The sequence below is a fragment of the Zalophus californianus genome, chromosome 14, assembly GCF_009762305.2.
Source record: "Zalophus californianus isolate mZalCal1 chromosome 14, mZalCal1.pri.v2, whole genome shotgun sequence".
NCBI classification, from domain to species: domain Eukaryota; kingdom Metazoa; phylum Chordata; class Mammalia; order Carnivora; family Otariidae; genus Zalophus; species Zalophus californianus.
Genome location: NC_045608.1, coordinates 49260084 through 49281409, shown reverse-complemented (window position 1 = coordinate 49281409; position 21326 = coordinate 49260084). Strand labels below are relative to the sequence as shown.

The 21326-nt window shown below is 38.9% G+C and overlaps 1 protein-coding gene across 3 annotated transcripts in view; it reads left to right on the top strand.

Annotated features, from left to right (window-relative positions):
* The window catches only part of CHST9 (carbohydrate sulfotransferase 9), a 256861-nt gene that overhangs the window by 129907 nt on the left and 105628 nt on the right, over window positions 1–21326 (top strand). For all 3 annotated transcript variants that reach the window (XM_027577035.1, XM_027577036.1, XM_027577037.1), the window contains one exon: window positions 8636–8677. In XM_027577035.1, the coding sequence (XP_027432836.1) occupies window positions 8636–8677 (42 nt within the window). The remainder of the gene's footprint in view (window positions 1–8635; window positions 8678–21326) is intronic.

The window sequence follows — 21326 nt, the reverse complement described above, 5'->3', positions numbered from 1 at the left end:
GACTGCATGATAATGATAACCTATTTAGTTATATACTTACTTACTTATTTTTGCCCCATTTGCTAGAATCTCAAAGCTGAAATGGACATTAAGACATTTTGTAGATGAGAGAATTAGGGAGGCTTGCTTCACTGGTTTCCCTAGAGATGGCTGTAGAATCAGACCTGCCCCTTTTCAGTCTGACTTCAGAGGCTGCTCCTTGGGCTTAGTCTTCTCAGCACCTCACTGGATACAGTCTAGGGTCTATAGCCAGGAGAGCACAGAGGTTGCTTCAGTGAGGGAATGCAGCTCTGTGTAAAGAGCACCCAATATACACAATGGCACCGGATCTTGCCCTGTTTCTCTTTTTCATTTGTATTTCCTTTCAGTTAATTTTGTTAACTAACTAAAAATTAGTTAACTGATTTTGCAGTCTTTAGAAAATGAAATAAATGGGCTTGCTCATATGGTCTTTACATTTGTACTCATGTTAATTAAATAATTAATCCATTATTTATAATAATGCTCCCAAAAACATATTGAAATGAGAACTGCTTTAAATGAAGGAGGCTTTAAATCTCAACCACATTTATAGCCAAATGATTACAATAATTATTTTTTGAAACCAGATCATTTAAAAACGAAAGAGCTATTTTTGAAAGTATATAAAACTGATGTCCCATGTATGAACATCTTGCACAATTTAACATAATTTTATTGAAGGGATACCCATTTGAGATCTTAACCTTTTTTATGAATTCCTTATAAAGACATAGAATTCTAATTTGCTTCTCAAAGAAAATAATTTGGAAAACGCCAAGGAAAGAAACATAGAAAGCATTTAACATAAACCGAAATCATTAATACTTAATGGAAAAACATAATAACCCATTCCAAGGCATTTTAAAACAGCTACCATAAGATCATCCCTTCTAGGAGGCTGGGAAGTTCTTCAAAACTGGTGCTTTTAGTCTTACTCAAAGAAGGACTTGATGGAAGTGGAACCTGTAAGACCCAAGGATTAGAAGGAAGTGGATGGTGAGGTTCAAATGCCTTCAATGTTATTGCTATTTGTCATCACAGATTTCCACCAAGCTTGCTCCCACGCCTGGCTCCCCATGGGACCCTTGGGTCAGAGGTTCTTCTGTGTTGCTTATTGTTTGCTGGACAGGAGGGATGCTCTTTCAGAGTTTCTTCGATTTCAGAGTTGCAAGAACCCATTCTGAAAATAGTTGGCAGTGTCAGTTTGCCAAATTTGTTTGCAGAAGCCCCTTTTGTTTTGAACCAGTGAGACCCAAAGTCAAGAAATACTTGGGTCAACTTAATGAAACCAAAATCCCGCAGGGTTCTTATTTGCAAATTTCTAAAACTATTTCATCACTTTCTGTCTTCTCTCTCCTGCTACTATGTTCTTTTGATGACCACTCTTGAGCTATCTGAAGCCCCTTCCTGGGTGGCAGCAGTCCACCCACCACCACAGCCTTCTCTGTCCTGAGGCTCATGGGGTAGAAGGAAAGAATGCTGGAGGGGCAGATTGGGAGGCAGACTTCTAAAGCCAAATCCATGTTCTACTTCTAGTTTTGTAATCTTGGGCAAGATAACCTAAACTCAATGTCTCTTTCTCCTTCTCTCTCCATTTTAAAAATATAAATACTTTTTAATTTTATCAAAGTAATGCATACACAGTTAAATTTTCAAATACAACAGAAGCTTTTTTTTTTTTTAACCAGCCCTCTCTTAAATGATTTGCCTGGTTAAGCAACGCTCTCCCTTCTCTAGTTGTGACCTACTGACCAATGCTCACAGCCAGCTGAACACCAGGGCCTACCTGTCAACTTCTGACCCCACCTGTGGAGATATATGTGGACCATGAGTCAATTGTGTTTGTTCCCAAACCTGCTATGCCAATTATACTTGTTCATATAATTATTCAATTCAATTATAAAATATGTAAACCAAGGACATATGGGTACATAAAAGAATTGCTATTTCTATAAAAATGCTTTGGAAATACTCAGTGATGTTGAGCCATTAAAAATAAAAAGCTATAGAATAAGGTGTGAAAATATAATGGTTAAATATTAGGAAAAGATGCAAATCTAAAAGGATTTTGTTTTGTATCTTTAAGTTCTCAATACACTTTAGTGGAACTAAAAATAGAAAATATAGATGATTATGGGCATGGTTTATGTAAAAAAAGTGCAGAACTTGAAATATGTAGTTATATTCCATATGCAGAAATCCAGGTCATATTCCCATGTGATTCTTCTGGTATTAATTTTTTTTCCTCTTTCAAATTTTTATTTAAATTCTAGTGAGTTGGGGTACCTGGGTGGCTCAGTCGTTAAGCATCTGCCTTCAGCTTGGGTCATGGTCCTGGGGTCCTGGGATCGAGTCCCACATCGGGCTCCCTGCTTGGTGGGAAGTTTGCTTCTCCTTTTCCCACTCCCCCTGCTTGTGTTCTCTCTCACGCTGTGTCTTTCTCTGGCAAATAAATAAAATCTTTAAAATAAATAAATAAATAAATAAATTCTAGTGAGTTAACATATAGTGTAATATTGGTTTCAGGAGTAAAATTTAGTGATTCATCACTTACATATAACATCCAGTGCTCATCATAACCAGTCTGGTGCTAAATTAGATAAGATTCACATAAAATGCCGGCACATGTCTGATATTTAATAAGGATTCAGTACATACTAGATTTTATTGTGGTTATTACTAATTTAATAATTATGCATCCAAGTAATTTTAGAAGAAAACAGAAAAGAAGATAAGGTTATCATATAAGACTAATGATGTATTCTATGGTGACTAACATAACATAATAAAATAAAATTTTAAAAAAATAAAAAAAAGTTACATACTGATCTTAAAAAAAAAGAAGGTAAGATTAGACCAAATTAATATTTCAAAAGAAATAAAATATTGTGATAAAAACAGACACATAGATCAATGGAACAGAAAAGAGAGCCTAGAAATGGACCATCAACTCTATGGTCAACTAATCTTCGACAAAGCAGGAAAGAATGTTCAATGGAAAAAAGACAGTCTCTTCAACAAATGGTGTTGGGAAAATTGGACAGCCACATGCAGAAGAATGAAATTGGACCATTTCCTTACACCACACACAAAAATAGACTCAAAATGGATGAAAGACCTAAATGTGAGACAGGAGTCCATCAAAATCCTAAAGGAGAACACAGGCAGCAACCTCTTCCACCTCAGCCACAGCAACTTCTTCCTAGAAACATCGCCAAAGGCAAGGGAAGCAAGGGCAAAAATGAACTATTGGGACTTCATCAAGATAAAAAGCTTTTGCACAGCAAAGGAAACAGTCAACAGAACCAAAAGACAACCAACAGAATGGAAGAAGATATTTGCAAATGACATATCAGATAAAGGGCTAGTATCCAAAATCTATAAAGAACTTACCAAACTCAACACCCAAAGAACAATAAATCCAATCAAGAAATGGGCAGAAGACATGAACAGACATTTTTCCAAAGAAGACATCTAAATGGCCAAGAGACACATGAAAAAGTGCTCAACATCGCTCGGCATCAGGGAAATCCAAATCAAAACCTCAATGAGATACCACCTCACACCCGTCAGAATGGCTAAAATTAACAAGTCAGGAAACGACAGATGTTGGCGGGGATGTGGAGAAAGGGGAACCCTCCTACACTGTTGGTGGGAATGCAAGCTGGTGCAGCCGCTCTGGAAAACAGGATGGAGGTTCCTCAAAAATTTGAAAATAGAGCTACCATATGACCCAGTAATTGCACTACTGGGTATATACCCCAAAGATACAAATGTAGTGATCCGAAGGGGCACCTGCACCCCAATGTTTATAGCAGCAATGTCCACAATAACCAAACTATGGAAAGAGCCTACATGTCCATCAGGAGATGAATGGATAAAGAAGATGTGGTATATATATACAATGGAATATTATGCAGCCATTAAAAGGAACGAGATTTTGCCATTTGCAATGATGTGGATGGAACTAGAGGGTATTATGCTAAGGGAAATAAGTCAATCAGAGAAAGACATGTATCACTGATATGAGGAATTCTTAATCTCAGTAAACTAACTGAGGGTTGCTGGAGTTGTGGGGGGTGGGAGGGATGGGGTGGCTGGGTGATAGACACTGGGGAGGGTATGTGCTATGGTGAGCACCGTGAATTGTGTAAGACTGATGAATCGCAGACCTGTACCTCTGAAACAAATAATACATTACATGTCAAAAAAAAAAAAAAAAGAAGATAGTAGGAAGGGAAAAATGAAGGGGGGAATCGGAGGGGGAGAAGAACCATGAGAGGCTATGGACTCTGAGATACAAACTGAGGGTTGTAGAGGGGAGGGGGGCGGGGGGATGGGTTAGCCTGGTGATGGGTATTAAAGAGGGCACGTATTGAATGGAGCACTGGGTGTTATACGCAAACAATGAATCATGGAACACTACATCAAAAACTAATGATGTAATGTATGGTGATTAACATAACATAATAAAATAAAATTAAAAAATATTGTGATAAACTCAAATCCAGCAATAAAATGTTAGACAGCAAAGAACCTGAGCTTCACTGTGATCACTTTTGTATCAGAATACCAGTATGTAAAATGGAGGGTATCGATAATTGCATTTCTGAAAGGTTGAGCTGAAGGGGAGAAAAACCTGATTCATTCATGAAAGGTAACCCTATTTCGGTTTTAACAACAAATTGCCACACAGTCTTAGGAAGCTGTCCAGGCTTCTCCTATCTCTGTATTCTCTGTTAGGCAAGGATGATGGTAAACAACACGATTAGTTTTCTCACTGTGGCCAGAGGAATTACTTTGAGAAAAGTGCATTGTGGTCATATTTGTGTTCTCTCACTTGAGTGTGAGCCCTGTTTGGCTCAGTGTGCTATTTATAATGCATGGAGCTCTCAAACCCTGAGGAAAAGGATCGGTGAAATGCTATTTTTTTTTAATTGATTTCCTATCAAAGCTCTAGGCCTAGTCGCTGAGTATGGTGCTTATGCCAAGTTTCAACAGGTGAAACGTGCTTTACTACCAAAACCAAAAATGATTCAGAAGAAAGTCATGGGCGAACCATGAGAGACGATGGACTCTGAAAAACAAACTGAGGGTTCTAGAGGGGAGGAGGGTGGGGGGATGGGTTAGCCTGGTGATGGGTATTAAAGAGGGCACATTCTGCGTGGAGCACTGGGTGTTATGCACAGACAATGAATCATGGAACACTACATCCAAAACTAATGATGTAATGTATGGTGATTAACATAACAATTAAAAAATTTTTAAAAAGAAGAAAGTCAGGGAGTGACTTTCTTTAGAAAGAAAGAATGAAATGAAATCTGTTTCATTAGATTGCCTGTACCACTAAATTAAGCCTTTAATATCGTAATCAATCTTATAAGCACAATATAAGAACATGTACACTGAATGTGAGGTTTAATCCTTTTTTAATTTTAAGGGCTGTGACCAAAACCCAGTTAATTTCTGCTATGTGAAACAAGCCTGAATGCTGACATTTAAAGTCATCTTCACAGCTGACTATGGAAGAATATCCATAGTTATTTCATATATGATCATGTAGCAAGGAAGTCAGTCTATATTGATTGTATGGACTGAGCCCAACATCTGAGGTAGTCATTACATTAAAAATATGTATAGGAATAGCAGTGATTTAGAAGATATAGTCAAAGCCTTTCAGAGCTCTGCACACTATTACTATTATTGAGCAGTGAGAGAGGATGCTTTTCTTTATGAGACAATTCATTAACTTAAAATAAGTTAATAACTTAAAATAAAATAAGCAGTATTTACTTTTCATCCTTTTTATCAGAGAAGAAATTTTTAGGAGCACCTGGGTGGCTCAGTCAGTTAAGCATTTGCCTTCGGCCTAGGCCATGATCCCAAGGTCCTGGGATCGAGCCCTGCATCACAGCATCAGGCTGCTTCTCCCTCTGCCTCTGCCACTCCTCCCTGCTTGTGCTCTCTCTCTCTCTCTCTCTGTCAAATAAATAAAAATCTTAAAAAAAATTTTTTTACCTGAAAAAAAATTTTATAATTTAATTTAATTCAATACGTATTTATACATGACACAAAGCTAGGTTCAGGGAAGTTATAAAGAGGATTAGTAAGACTGGATCCTTCCTGTGTTAAGCAAATTTACTGTAAAGTGTCAGAGACATGCATTCACCTACTATACTTCAGTCTGTGATGTGTGGAGAGCCAAACTAGACCAGGGAGGAGTATCCAATCCCTGACTGTACCTCATTATTATGCCCTAAGGTCAGGTTTCCTGAGACCCTTAAGAAATTGGCATACTGCGGTTTCCTGGGGCTGAGGAAGGGAGAAGGGAACCGGGAGTTAGTGTTCGATGGGTATAGAGTTTCAGTCATGTGGGATGAACAAGTTCTAGACATTTGGTATACTACATTGTGCGTTAGAGTCAACAATACTGAACTGTATATTTTAAAATGTGTTAAGAGGATACATCTCCTGTTGTCTGTTTTTTACCACAATACATAAAAAAGGAGTAAAAGAAATTAGCAGATGACCTTGCACAGCCTTTATATTTGAGTGATCAAGGAGATGGGGAAAAGAGCCTGTTGTGTTCACATTTTTTTAAGGAAATGACTTGATCATTATAAGCCAGAGCTTAAAAGCAATACCCAATGAGAACAGTTCCTCATGCAATCAATAAGCAACTTAACAGAATATCATGAGAGATAAAGGAGCAGCCACATTTGACTTTTTGAATAGCCATTTTTTCCACATCAATTTAGTTTCCTCCCATGGTTATGTAACAGATTATATAAACATGAGAGTGTACTGAGTAAAATCAGTTTTGTATGGGGAAGACATTCTTATCACCAAGCCATGAAAGTGTGATCTTAATCATGCTACTGTTACATGGGTGAACAAGTAAATATAGAGTTGCAATTACATCAAAATGGGTTGAAGCATGGATTACATATCAAGTTCCAGCCCATGGGGATCAGTTGTACTGTAGGACCTATAACTTATTGATGAACTATACAAATGACTTATAAATGAGTTCATCCAAAATGCAGAAATCTCTAAATCAAGTGGAGCTACTGATACTTTATACCAGGAAACTCATGACAAAACAATTAGAATGCCCTTGGATATATTTTTTAAGTCATTCTAAAGGCAGAACTGCATTTAATTGACATATGTATAAACTGTATATTTTAGCACAAATGAAAGTTAGTGAAGGGCTGGTTAAAAAGGCAATGCCAATAGGACCTTTGTCACAATTAAGATTAGAAAATGAATATCATAAATGAGTTACACTGATAGCAGGTTATTTAAAAGGCACAGGCTAGCAAACAGAATGACTCCTTTCACTGCTTAAGCCTCACCATTTTTAAGTACTTGCTCAAGTTTTTATCAACATACTTTGAAAGGGATATTTTAAAAAAGACAGCATACAGAGAGCAAAACATTACATATACATGTATTTAATATAGGATATATATTAATATATAGTTTGGCATGTAATATATATAATATATAAATACATGGTTTGGCATGTAATATATTATTTAATATTTACGTAAAATTATATATTATATAACATATCAAAATTATATATTATATAAAAATGTGATATGGCATACAGTATATAATATGTATCATATATTATATATGTGTAATGTGTTAGTTAAGGGAAGAATTGGAACTATGTAATCTAGAAAGCGGAAATCTAAAGAGTCATACAGGTTGCATCTTGCAGCTCCCTGGAATTGTTTTCCGAATCAGTTGAGGCTCTCCTCTCCCCATAGATGACTAAGCCAGAAGGAATTTATTATGTTACATTTAGCAACTTCATCTGGCAGAAAGAGATCCTTCTTGATTATCAGAATGAAGAATCATTGGCTCAAGGAAAACTCAAAGGTTTCTTTCTCAGGGCTCTTTACTACAGAATAAACGAACATTAGTTCTGGATGATTTAATATCCATGGGATCACTTCCCTCAAAGAGCCTTTTTTCTTTCATCCTAGATTTTAGTTCATTTACTCTTCCAAGCTTCACGGATCAAGGTATCCAACAGTGAGCCATGGTTACTCCACGCCAGAAGATGCACATCGCGTATCTATTCCGAATATCAATTTTGTTCAAAGAGGTCTGTCCCAAGGACTCAAAGAATCTAAGCGGAAAATACAATTGGATATAAACAAAGATTTACACAAAAATTCTAAGCAGGAAATATAATTGGATATTAGCATACCGACACATAATGAAGTAGAATGCAAAGAATCCAGGAAATTTTCTTCCCTTCAGTGGACATAGTCCAGCTCCACCTACCCCCCCGCCCCAGTCTCCAGCTCCATTTCGCTGAAGCAGGGGAAACAGGCACAAGACTCAATCTTTTCTGTGGCAAAGTCTGAAGGTAATGCCCTGTTTCCTGATAAGTGACACCAAGCCTGTCACCTTTTCAGTTGCCCAGAAACGCAGGGGTGAAATATTCTATTCCATGACCCTTGGCCCCCACACTTCATGATTTTCTTTGCTAGAAATAAAATACTAGAGGCATTGAGACATCTTTATGTAGAAAGATTTTAAATATATTTGGAGATAATGGTCATATATGAATCCCCTTTCTCTTCTTTTCCAGGATGGGATCCAGTAAATTACCTGCAGCCTGTACCCAGAATCAGTGAGTCAACTTTACTTATGTTTGAATCTCGGGTAACTATAGATAAGCAGAGCAACAACCAGAATATCTGAAAACCCCATCGTGTCACTTTTAAACACCTGTTCTTAGAGTCATAATTTATAACTGTCACCAGAAAGCAAAGCCGAGGTGCCATTGTTGGGGTGTATGGTCCTGGAAGGTAGGGAAGAGAAGCAAGCAAACCATCATCCTTGCCCCAAGGAATTTACAAAGGAAACCAAAGACTTTGAAGATAGATTTCAGTTTTATCTAGCTTAATGAATAATTAATGTTCATCTTATTTGAAAAAGTTTACATTTTCCCTGTTTTTATTTTTAAAGCATCTTACACTTCCCTGGGACATTGGACTGTATTTCCCAGAAATGCGTTCCTTTATGAATATAATAAAACCTCATTAATTCCGATATTGCTAATACACAGTTTTTGACCATTTGACCCAGACTAAGGTGAAATTTACCTTTAAATTGTCTGCAAGAAATGAATTTGATAAGAGAAATAAAGGGAACACCTCTAACTTATTTAAAGAGAATAACTGTTTTCATGGCTTTTGCGTATACAGTGGTCTTTAGGCAAAAAGATTCAACTATAAAGTAAGGATCGATGTCATTAAGTAGATGTCTCCTTAGACAGACTTTATTGGCAGGTTATAGTATTGAAAGTAATAAAACTGCATTGCTTTCAATAAATTCTGACTTCCATAATTCAAGCTAGCTTCTCCCTTTTCCTCCCTACCTCCCCAAACTCATTATTCCAATCTAATGAAGTTTACTACTGCATTATATGTGAATATAGCATTTATTAATAGAAGATAAATTCCTATCACCTTACTTTTTAAACTTACAAATATAATTTTTTAATTTTTTTTGATGCTTATTTGCAACATTGATCACCTGGATGACAGAAGTATATTTACTTTTACAAGAAAAATGATCTATCATTCCCTTTCCTTTTCCATGACTTCATTACAGCAGCTCATTTCTTTTTTAATGTAAAACCCAAAATTTCACAAAGCAGGGAAGACAAATGCTCAGGATAATAATGGAGATTTAAAATGAGGGGAAAAAAGCCTGAAATCAGATCATGCCCCCCTTGAGGCATGTTGAAAAATTGGAGTAGTAACTGAATCACTATTCATCCATCCATCCATACTTCCATTCAACAAACGTTTAGTCAAGGGTCATGCTTATTGCTTCAAGGTGTGTAGAGATAAATAAAATTCTCTTCTTGTCTCCATTGTGCTGACACCCATAAGCTGAAACAGAGATGAAGACAAATAATTTTCTCACATGATAAGTGATGTGTTTTCCTTGTCAGCAAAGTACTTTGGAACACAGAGAATATACTATTAAATCTGATTGGAGTAATTGGGGAAATATTCATAACAGGTACAACATTTGAGCTCATTCTTGAAGAATGAATAGAATTTCTGCAAGTAGAGAGGACAACATTTCAAATCAATATGAGCAGAAGTATGGAGATAAGGAAGCTCATTGGAGTGCTCAGAAAAACAGAACAGACATAATGAGTTGCAGAGAGTTTGAGGAGTGGGAGAACAGTATATGGAATATATACAGTATGTTGTTAAGAAAATGTGCCCTTACTCGGTGATTAGAAACAGCAGTTGAGGTGAGAGAAAGATTTAAGACTTGAAAGTGAAGAAATGGAACAAGATAAGGCTATTCATGAACAATTGAGAGAACTTTTAAGAACATAGAATAGAGGGGCACCTGGGTGGCTCAGTTGGTTAAGTGTCTGCCTTCGGCTCAGGTCATGATCCCAGAGTCCTGGGATCGAGTCCCACATCGGGCTCCCCCTGCTCAGTGGGGAGCCTGCTTCTCCCTCTCCCTCTGCCTGCCGCTCCCCCTGCTTGTGCTCGCTCTCTCGCTCTCTCTCTCAATCTCACTCGCTCACTCTCTCAAATAAATTTTTAAAATCTTAAAAAAAAAAAAGAACATAGAATAGAATCAACTTCTCCCTGAGATAGGAGAAGAGGGGTAAAAAGAAAAAAAATGAATATGAAGTGAAATGTAATGAAATTCGAGGAAGTTTATGTCTGGGAGCTTCCATTTCTTTCTATACAGTTAGATAAGCATGAGGTGTCAAACAGGAGGACGCGAAGTTTGCTTCCTAGCTCAGCTGGAATAACCAACATGGGCAGGTCACATAGCCTGTCTACATTTCTGTGTTATCTGTAAAACAGAAGCAATAATAACATTTAACTCCTAGTTTGGAGAACTCTATAGTGTACGTGAAAGCGGGGGCGCCTCGGTGGCTCAGTCATTAAGCGTCTGCCTTCGGCTCAGGTCATGATCCCGGGGTCCTGGGATCGAGCCCCGCATCAGGCTCCCTGCTCGGTGAGAAGCCTGCTTCTCCCTCTCCCACTCCCCCTGCTTGTGTTCCCTCTCTCGCTGTCAAATAAATAAATAAAAATTTTTAAAAATGTACATGAAAGCATGTTCTAAACGGTAGAGCACTCTATATTGAGAAGCAGCCTGACAGAGTAGCCAGAACACATGCTGAGTGACCTCACTGAATTCTTGTCTGTAGAAAGTGAGGATAACAATAGGTAGCTTTTATGGGTTATTGAGATTACTAAAGATAAGGTTTGCACAACGTATACACATGAAGGTGCTCTACCGATGGAGGCTGCTGGATGGTTCTCATCTGTGAAGAGGAGCTTGTCCCCTGGGAAAGAGAAGAAAAATGCAAATGGAAATGAAAACAAGAAGGGGCCGTGTAAAAATGTTTTTCAGCAGAATTAAAATCCCATTCTGAAAACTTGACTTGGCATGTATAGTTATACCAATGAGCTCCAGAGCAACCAAAACAGGTGACTTGATGGGCTGGAGTTGGGGAAGATCAAGGCGGGTACTGTGCGAGGGAGGGAACAATTGGAAACGTTGGTCAGTGCAGATCCCCAAAGCTTCCAGTCCCCCTTCTGCAAGACCTGTACTCCAGCCTCCACGCTGAGTTAGGAGAATACTGCCCTTTCTATTCAGTGTCCGCTGCCTGTGATCCTGAGGCTCTTGGCATTACCAAGTAACGAGTGAGTTGCCTAACTACGCCAAGGTCAAATAGCCCCCCTTCAGCTAAGCTCCAGCCCTGGGCTACTTGGTTCTCAGTGTCCCCCAGCCTGTACCCAGTTTCCGCTTCCGCTTGAGTTTTAGTTTTTCCCTAGCATATACAGCAGTGTAAAAGTTTTCTGTCTCCTCTGGAATAAAAAACTGGAGTTGGAACCAAGTAAAAAGGATCCAGGCTGCATGCCCTTGGTCCTTCGTGCCATCAGCACCCATTCGAGACCTCAGTACAGAATTCACTGGCTACAGCAGGCAGGACCACACTCTCTCTCCCACACCTGGAGGTGGGTTATCTCACTGGCCACTAGAATAATGTCCGGTGTCCTCCTAAAATGTTTAGTGAGCCTTGGGGACCCCAGGAGAAAGCTGCCAAAATCTATCATGATAGCTACTAAACCTACCCTCAGAGGGCGATTTGAATTGCTAGAGCGTGTCCTCAATTTGCCAAATGGCAGTAATAAAGAAAATATAGGCTATATTGTGCACGTTATTGACTCCTATTTTAATTAATGTAAGACACATTCCTCATTTGGGAGCATGGTTGATTCATTCACTCCGTAACTATTCATTAAGGATATATTAAACTCAAGGTACTACTATCCAAGATCTTTGAAGATGATGAATATAAGCATCTTCCAGGGGTAACATTTGAAACATAAGGAAAACCTTGTCAAATTCAGACAAAATTCTAGGTTTCCGTGAATGGACAACTGCAGAGACTCATCAGGGATTGGAAAACCCCAGAGCTTTTTCTTCTCTCTCCTCAGGCTTGGTTCCCAAAGTCCACTCTGCTCTGAGTACCAACAGGGATCACAGAAAATTCACCTCTAAGTACCTGGCTTCCTGTATAACTCCCTTCAGGCAGCTGAGGTAATCTGTGAATGTGTAGATTGTTCCAAAACATACGACATCCTCCCTCCCCACACGTCCTTCCCGAAGTGTCAGGAGCCATGCTGAAGTGCAGCCCATCTCTGCCTTCTCCAGATTAGGGAGTGCCATGTGATGCTTCTGCTGACTCGGCATCAGACTGGGTTCTCCCACGTTGCATCAGCCCTTTCTTGAATGTGCTTTCATTGCCTGGTGCCCTCTACAGCCGTCATTTCATTCCTGCCTGGTTTGTGTGCAGTCTTCATTCTAGATCTGCTGGAGGAAGCGACTCACCTCTCATTAAAAACAGACGCAGACATTTTTCTCTCCATTTCATTGCTTTAGCCCCAGGTACACCTTCCTTCTGTTTCCTTTTGTAATCAGCATGTCTCCCGTTTCTAGGTTCTTTATGTATTTTCCTCTACACACCTCATCTCTACCCTTTATGTATCTCAGAGTTTAGTGAACCTTGAACAAAATGTTTTTGGCTTATTTGCCCCTTAGTTGGAAGAACACAGCCTCATGTCAGTTTCGTGGCAAACTCAAAATTAGGAGTATGTGTGCGGCAGCATTTCATTTACATATTTTTCTCAGTGTTCTTTAAGAATCCTTTGCTGTGTTGGGGCGCCTGGGTGGCTCAGATGGTTAAGCGTCTGCCTTCGGCTCAGGTCATGATCCCAGGGTCCTGGGATCGAGTCCCGCATCGGGCTCCCTGCTTTTTGGGAGCCTGCTTCTCCCTCTGCTTCTCTCTCTCTCTCTCTCCCTCTGTCTCTCATGAATAAATAAATAAAATCTTAAAAAAAAGAAAGAATTCTTTCCTGTGTAGTGAAATGATGTTCCCTGTGGGACAATCCCAGGAATCTCTGCAAGCAAGAATATAGTCCAGATTATAACATCACAGACTTGGGGACCTTGATAAAATGTTCAAGGCAGAGTCTAAAACTTGAATCCTCTCACTCTGGATCTTCTACTTCCTTCGGCCTCCATTTATAGATACTGGGCGAAAATGCTTTCCTTCTATTTCACAAGTGGAAGTAATTCAAAATCATTTCTTAGGGGTCATTGAACTGAGAAATGTTCCTTGGATTTTCATGAAGAAAATCTTCAGGCAAGATTTATGTCCCAGTGAAAGGGTGTACACACATTCAAGGGTGATACCTTTTTACATATTGATAGTGGACTGTCTCCCAGAGTAGAGGGGCCGCCTTCGTGGAAAAGCTGCAGTGGTGTGTGATTTTAAAGAAGAGATGCTCCTGGCCACCCCTGAGGTGCCCCTTGAGAGTCAGTCCACACCATCTCTGCTCACACCTAGACCTTTGTGTTTTGTAGGTGCATTGTCGTAGGCTCAGTTCCTGGAAGGGACTAGTGCTTATGTGTGCCCAGTGTCCTTGTGCTTATGCAACTCCAAGGGAAGGAAGCACATCTCATATTCAGGAGCCCTCCAGCTTGCAGAGGTGTGACTTCTGTACAGGTGGGGACTCTGGTCGCACACTGGGCGTGGCTCGGGGCATTTTCTAGGGCACACCATGCTGGTTCCTCTGCACTTAGCTTCACTGGGGAATGAGGAGAACTGGGAAGAGGCGCTATGGTGTTAGAATCAAGATTGGGCCATTATTAAAGTTAGAGCGTAAAGGGGATAGTTACCCGTATTGTACGTGCCCCTAGCTAGCAGCCCTGCATTTGCGTATGCCTGGGACATGCTTCCCATTGTCAGCCAGAACATTCTTTTCGATAAACCCAGGATTACAGAAGCTGGTTGGAAGGGATAGTTAGAGACTTTTCTACAGCCTTCCTGAGCTTATGGGAGAATTAAGCCTTACAAATCTTCTAAGAATTGATGAACATGGTGATATTTTTAAAAATGCAGCATAAACCTTCAGATTCATGGCCTAACCATCACAACTGAAAGGCCCTTATGCTTCAGGATTTAAAAAAGCACTCTTAGCTAGCTTTACCTACTCTCAGAAAAACTCCAGTATTCAAAAAGCTTGCAAATTCTGCACAAACTGACGCTATTATTCCCACATCTCTAAAAATAAACGGTGGCGTTGTTGGGGGCTTTTTTTGTGGGAGAAAGGATGTATGTTACTACTCTTGTATGGAAATAATTAACAAGGAAAAAGTGGCATCCCACAGTTAATTTAACCGTTCTTTTAAATATTTTCCTCGTACCTGAATTAACACGAACATAGTATTTTAATAAGCTGATCGGCAAGTGTTTTTTTTTTTTCCCCTTCTCACTGAGGTGCAAAATAATCTAGAGGGTCAAGGCTTCCAATCTTTTTCTTTTGCATTAAAATGATCTGTCATTTCCATTGTGGCTACACCCAAAAGTCAATTTTGGGTCTGGTTAAAGTGTCCTATAGAATAATTCAGTGGTTACGAAGATGGAATTCTTCTGAAAGTGTAACTACTCCACTTGCTGGTGTACCGTGGCAATGACATTCATCTTCAAAACGATCCTGATTCAGAGCAGGGGTTTTTTTGTAGTTGTGTTTCAGCATTTTCTCTTCCTCTGAGGAATTTTTTATCCTTACGTTTTTGAATGTCATAATAAACGGAAGCTTAATTTGATGGAACTGGATAAATTAATGTTGCCATCCTACACCGTAAACCAGGTGTATTAAATTCAATAGAACAAGAATTTTTAAATATTTCTCATGCCTAGAAAGTAGAGAAATATTCTGAATGATGTTTAATGTTAAAGATTTGTTTAATAATAGAATCCCTTAGTGTTTTTGAATTGAGGTACAATTTATATACAATAAAATGCACAAATCTTAAACTTCCAATCCAGTGAGTTTTGACAACCGTACATACCCTGTATTATGGCCAAAATAAGAAATTAAATCTCATACTCAGCGTATCTCTCTGGTGGCCCTTTCCAGTCAATTCCAGTCCATGACCCCACCGCCTCCCTCCCACCTCCTCATCTCCCACGTGCTTTCCAAGCTATCGCTTTCTTGCCTCTATCACAGTAGGTTCTTCGGGCCTATTCTTGGACTTCATCTGGAAGGAATCATACAACATGTACTTTGTCAACGCTCCATTCACTTACCCTAACATTCCTGAGATTGTCACACGTATCAGTAGTCCATTCCTGTTTTACTGTTGAGTAACGTTCCGTTGGATGACTGAACTGCAAAGTATTTCTCCACTGTTCTCTTTTTGACATTTGATTTGCTTCTGGCTGGAGACTGTTATGAATAGGATTGTTCTGAAAATTCTAGTGTCAGCCTGTGGAATATCTGTTCTCGTGCCCACTGGATAAAGACCAAGGAGTAGAATTGCTAGACCGTAAGGTAAATGTTTAACTTTGTAAGTAACTGTCCAACACGTCACCAGCAATGTTGAAAGTCCTAGCTGCTCCTTATTCTCATCAACAGCAGGCATGAAATCGTATTGCTAGTGGCTTTAATTTGCAGACCATGGATAGCTAGTGATGTCAATCATCTTTTTATGTGCTTTGCCCATTTGTATCTTCTTTGGTGAGGCTGTCCAAGTTTTTCTCATTTTCGCCTGATCATTTGTCTGTTGTTGACGGTAATTCTTCATACAGTCTGGATATAATCCTTTGTCAGATACATGTATTGTAAATATTTGCCCAGTTTGTGCGTTACCTGTTTATTTTATTAAAATGCCTTTGAGGCATGTGGCTGGCTCAGTCAGTAGAGCATGCAACGCTTGATCTTGGGATTCTAAGTTCGAGTCCCATGTTGGGCCTAGGCAGTACTTAAAAATAAAGTGCCTTTTGATGATCTTAAATTTTAAAATTTGATAAAGAACTATAAATTACTTTTTTCATTTCTGGTACACACTTTGTAGTGTCCTGAGAAACCTTTGTTTACCCCGAGGTTGTAAAGATATTCTGTTACTCAAAAAAGTGGTGATAGCAGCTTTTTTAAATTGGGAATAATAATAAGGACAGTTTGCAGGCAGATAAAAAGCCATGTTTATAATGACTTAAACATGGGGCTGTCTCTGCACTTTTATAAATTGGTGACTACTTGTTAACTTGCATGTGTCTCCTTGATTTATCCTCTTTTTTTCTGAGAAATAGGAAGTAAATTTGGGTGTTTTGTGAATTGCCAAGATTGAAGTACTAGGAAAGAAAGCTCAATGTGAAGTTTGAATGCCCTATGTATGATAATGACTTTAGATAATGATCTTTATAGTACAAGTGTTTTTATAGCATTATTCACTGTCCTTGAGCAATGACTTCAATTCCAGGGAGACAGACCATGCTATTTCTATTTTTTGGCCTCATCTTTGCAGCAAGAGGATGAGAGCAAATTATGAGACTTTCCTAATAATATCATTTGCTGCAAACATTGATTTAAATATACAAAAATTTTAATATTTTAAATATATATGCAATATATATGTATAAAATTCTCATCATCTTTACTAAGATGATGTTCTCACATCACCTAGAGCTAAGGAAAGCTCTGGAAATATTTTATTCCTTTAATTAATATTTATTGATCCATACTGTGTGCTAGGTCCTAGGTATGCTGTGGTGAGCAAACAGACCAGATACCGACATCTAGGGGCTTACTATCATCTAGATGAGAAGAGTTAATCAAGTAGACAAAGGTATTGTTTAGATTTTGCTAGATCCCCTGAAGAATATTACAGGACACTGTGAAAGATTGTAACGGGGATGATCTCTTTTAGGGATGCCTGCCTCCTCAGGTGAGGGGTACCCAACCATGTAACAGGGGAAGAACAGTCTGTGCAGAAGCAGCGCAGGTGAAAGCCTGAAACAGGTAAAAGCTGGTGTGATCCAGAAGAGAGTGGTAGAGTGTAGTGAGCAGAGGTGACAGATGAGGTAATGTTAGGTAGGAGAGAGAGGTAGCAGCGAGATCACTGAAGGGCCTTATTGACCATGGTCAAGAGTTAAGGTGATGAAGACTATCTTACCTTTCAGGACCCTGTAAGCAGGATCCACATTTCTCACAAAATATGCACGAGGTGTTTATAGCTAGAATAAGGGATATTAATTAATATTTTGTTTTAGAGTCCCTGAAAAGTAGCTCATATTTATTTATAAGTGATAACTGATAGTACGTGGCCCGGGATGACTGGCGTTACTCACTGGTGTTCATTGACGACAAGAGCTCCATGCAAGTGTGAAGCAGAGAGGGGATACTAACCAAGTGGATTTGGATTTAGAACCCACCTAAGGGATATATGGTGCCAGTGCATGAACATTCTGAAGAAGTAGGAAGAAGGCCAGGAGTCAGATTAGGTTGAGGCCAAGTCTTAAAATAACGTCCAGGATCTAAATCCTGGGCCTTATTGACCCTGTGAGGGACAGCAGACCTCATGAACACCAACCATTTATAGATTATTCCCATGCAGGTAATGTGGACTGAAGGAGAGAAACCAGAAACGGGAAATTCCACTAAAAAGATTTTGAAAGAGTTTGTGTAACTTATGCAGAATGGTAAAGAATAGGAAGACATGAAAGCAAGAATCATTGAGGAGAAACCTCTATCAGTTGGTCAGGTTTGCTGACAACTATCAATTTTCAAGACCAGCCAAGTCTATTCAGGTTTGGGGGCCCCTACATTGACTCTCTCTGTGACTCGGAGTTATTTCTGGCCATTAGGAAGTATGGACAAAATATGCTTTGTATCCCTTCCCACAGAGTCTTCAAGAGAGGCAAGGGTATGGCTGGAAACTGCCAACACAGCTCTGGGCAGGCAGACGAATGAGCTGAGTGCAGGGTGAAAGTCAGAATCCTCCCCCTGCCTCTGTGCCCCCAACACTGGCCAAGCAGTGTTAACCCTTCCTCTTCTCAGGTAAGAATCCTCTAGCCCTCTCCCAAGGGTGCATAGTGCCTACATAGACATACACACAACTCCGTTTCTGGTGATCATCTAATTGTGGGAAAATAGAAACCACCTTCCCCCACACTGAAGAGACTGGAACCGTTTGAAAGAAAGGTATCAGAATGACTAAAAATGAATAAAATACCAGGATGGTGAGCTTGCAGAAGGGCCAGAATGCAATGGTTTCGAAAATGTTTTATCAGGAAAGTCAAGGAATTTCAGTACATTTTTGTTGTTTTTGTTGAGCTTTAGGGTCTAGCTGGATATCTGTAAATGACAATAAATAACACCTAGCTTTTGGGAGACACTCAGATGGGAATATTCAAGAACAGTGAACTTCATCAAGGGATGAAGGACAGAGTCCTTGGTGACACGCACAGTGGGAATTGATGAAGATTTTTTTTTAAAGATTTATTCATTTAATTATGCAGCCATCAAAAGGAATGAGATCTTGCCATTTGCAACGACGTGGATGGAACTGGAGGGTGTTATGCTGAGTGAAATAAGTCAATCAGAGAAAGACATGTATCATATGACCTCACTGATACGAGAAATTTTTAATCTCAGGAAACAAACTGAGTGTTGCTGGAGTGGTGGGGGGTGGGAGGGATGGGGTGGCTGGGTGATAGACATTGGGTAGGGTATGTGCTATGGTGAGCGCTGTGAATTGTGCAAGACTGTTGAATCACAGATCTGTACTTCTGAAACAAATAATGCAACATATGTTAAGAAAAAAGAAAAAGAAGAAGATAGCAGGAGGGGAAGAATGAAGGGGAGTAAGTCGGAGGGGAGACGAACCATGAGAGACGATGGACTCTGAAAAACAAACTGAGGGTTCTAGAGGGGAGGGGGGTGGGGAGATGGGTTAGCCTGGTGATGGGTATTAAAGAGGGCACATTCTGCATGGAGCACTGGGTGTTATGCACAAACAATGAATCATGGAACACTACATCAAGAACTAATGATGTAATGTATGGTGATTAACATAACAATAAAATAATTTTAAAAAATAAAGATTTATTTATTTATTTTGAGAGAGTGAGAGAGAGAGAGAGAGAGAGAGCACATGAGAGGGGGGAGGGCCAGAAGGAGAAGCAGGCTCCTCGCTGAGCAGGGAGCCTAATGTGGGACTCGATCCCGGGACTCCAGGATCATGACCTGAGCCGAAGGCAGTCGCTTAACCAACTGAGCCACCCAGGCGCCCGGAGATTTTTTTTTTTTTTAATGGAAAAGAGGGAGAGACTCTAACTGGTAAAAACGAGAAAAGCAAAAAAGAAGAGGATCACGGAAATAAAGGTCAAAAGAATGTCTACAATGTGCTATTAACAGTGGTGACTATAATTGAGAAATCTAAAAGATTCAAAACAGGAAAAGCTTCCCCCAGTCTTTAAAACGTGTCTGCAGAAAATATTTTTCAATTGATCACTATTCAATTTAAAAAAATAAAATTTTTTTCAGGAAATAGATTGTATTGTATCCTGTAATTCTTGGGGCACCTGCGTTGTGCAGTTGGTTGAACGTCCAACTCTTGGTTTCAGCTCAGGTGGTGATCTCACTGGGTCATGGGATCAAACCCTTCTCTGGCTCCGAGCTCGTGAGGAGTGTCCTTGAATTTCTCTTTCTTTCTCCCTCTGCTCCTCCCGACTATGCACTCTCTCTCTCTCTCAAATAAATAAAATAAATCCTTATAAATAAATAAATGCTCTAGTTCTTGATTCACCGCTTTTGAAATCTAGAAATTAATCTATAGATAAGCTTGGTTGTTTTGTAATAGAGGAGTTTGAGGGCTCCTTTTCAATACTAAATACATTTTTGTTGAATTGGTTGCAAAAACATTAGTTTTAACAGATCTATGATTCTTTAGATTTTCCATTCATTGTATTAGATATTTTTTCATACCTCCTAAGGCTAAATTTGGCTAGTTGATATCACTGTGGAATTGAAACAGGGGAACATAGAACTAATTTCCTCATTTGACTTTTAAATTAGTTTTTTCTGTGTGTTAACTAAAATTGAAATGTTTCGATTATGAATAATGCTAAGATGAACTGGTACACTCCATTAACTTTAATGAAGTGCACATGTTCTTGCAGGCTTGTGAATGATGGCATGGTAGCACAACGCTTGAATCTTACTGTTTAATATTGGCTGCACTCGCATATTGTATTTATGATACTACTTACCACAATCATACTTTTTAAATTTTATGAACACAGTTGAACTTAAAATTTTTGTTTTATCAACTTTTCTAAGGGACTGACATTACCAAAGGTGGGCCCAACCTATTTTTACATAAAAGCAAGAGTTGACAACCAATTTATTAAATTCAAATTAGCTGAAATTTACTACATGACTATTACTTGAAATGCACTGTGCCAGGAGATTAATTTTCAAAGAATAAACAAATCATCTAGGTAATTAAAGCTTCAAAATGAAATTTTTAGTCTTCAGTGCCAGGGATTATAATAAAATGTATATAATAAGTTAAATACTAAACAACCCTTGCTGCTAATACATACAAAAGAGAGGACCAACCAGGGAAATTCTGAATAATGATACTAATATAATATTAATTGTACAGTGCCTTAAGTAAAACTCTTTGCTAATTTTTTTAAAACAGGGTCTTGAATTAAATCTTCAGTGATTCCTAGAAGAGTGAAATATGCTCAGATTCTTATAAGTGTATTTAAATTTCATGTCATATATCTACAACTTCAAGCTAAAGCTATGGTTTTCTTGTTTGATTATGTTTTTAATTCCAGTATAGTTAACATAAAATGTCATATTAGTTTCAGGTATACAATATAGTGATTCAACAGTTCCACAGATCTTAGAGTGCTCATCACAAGT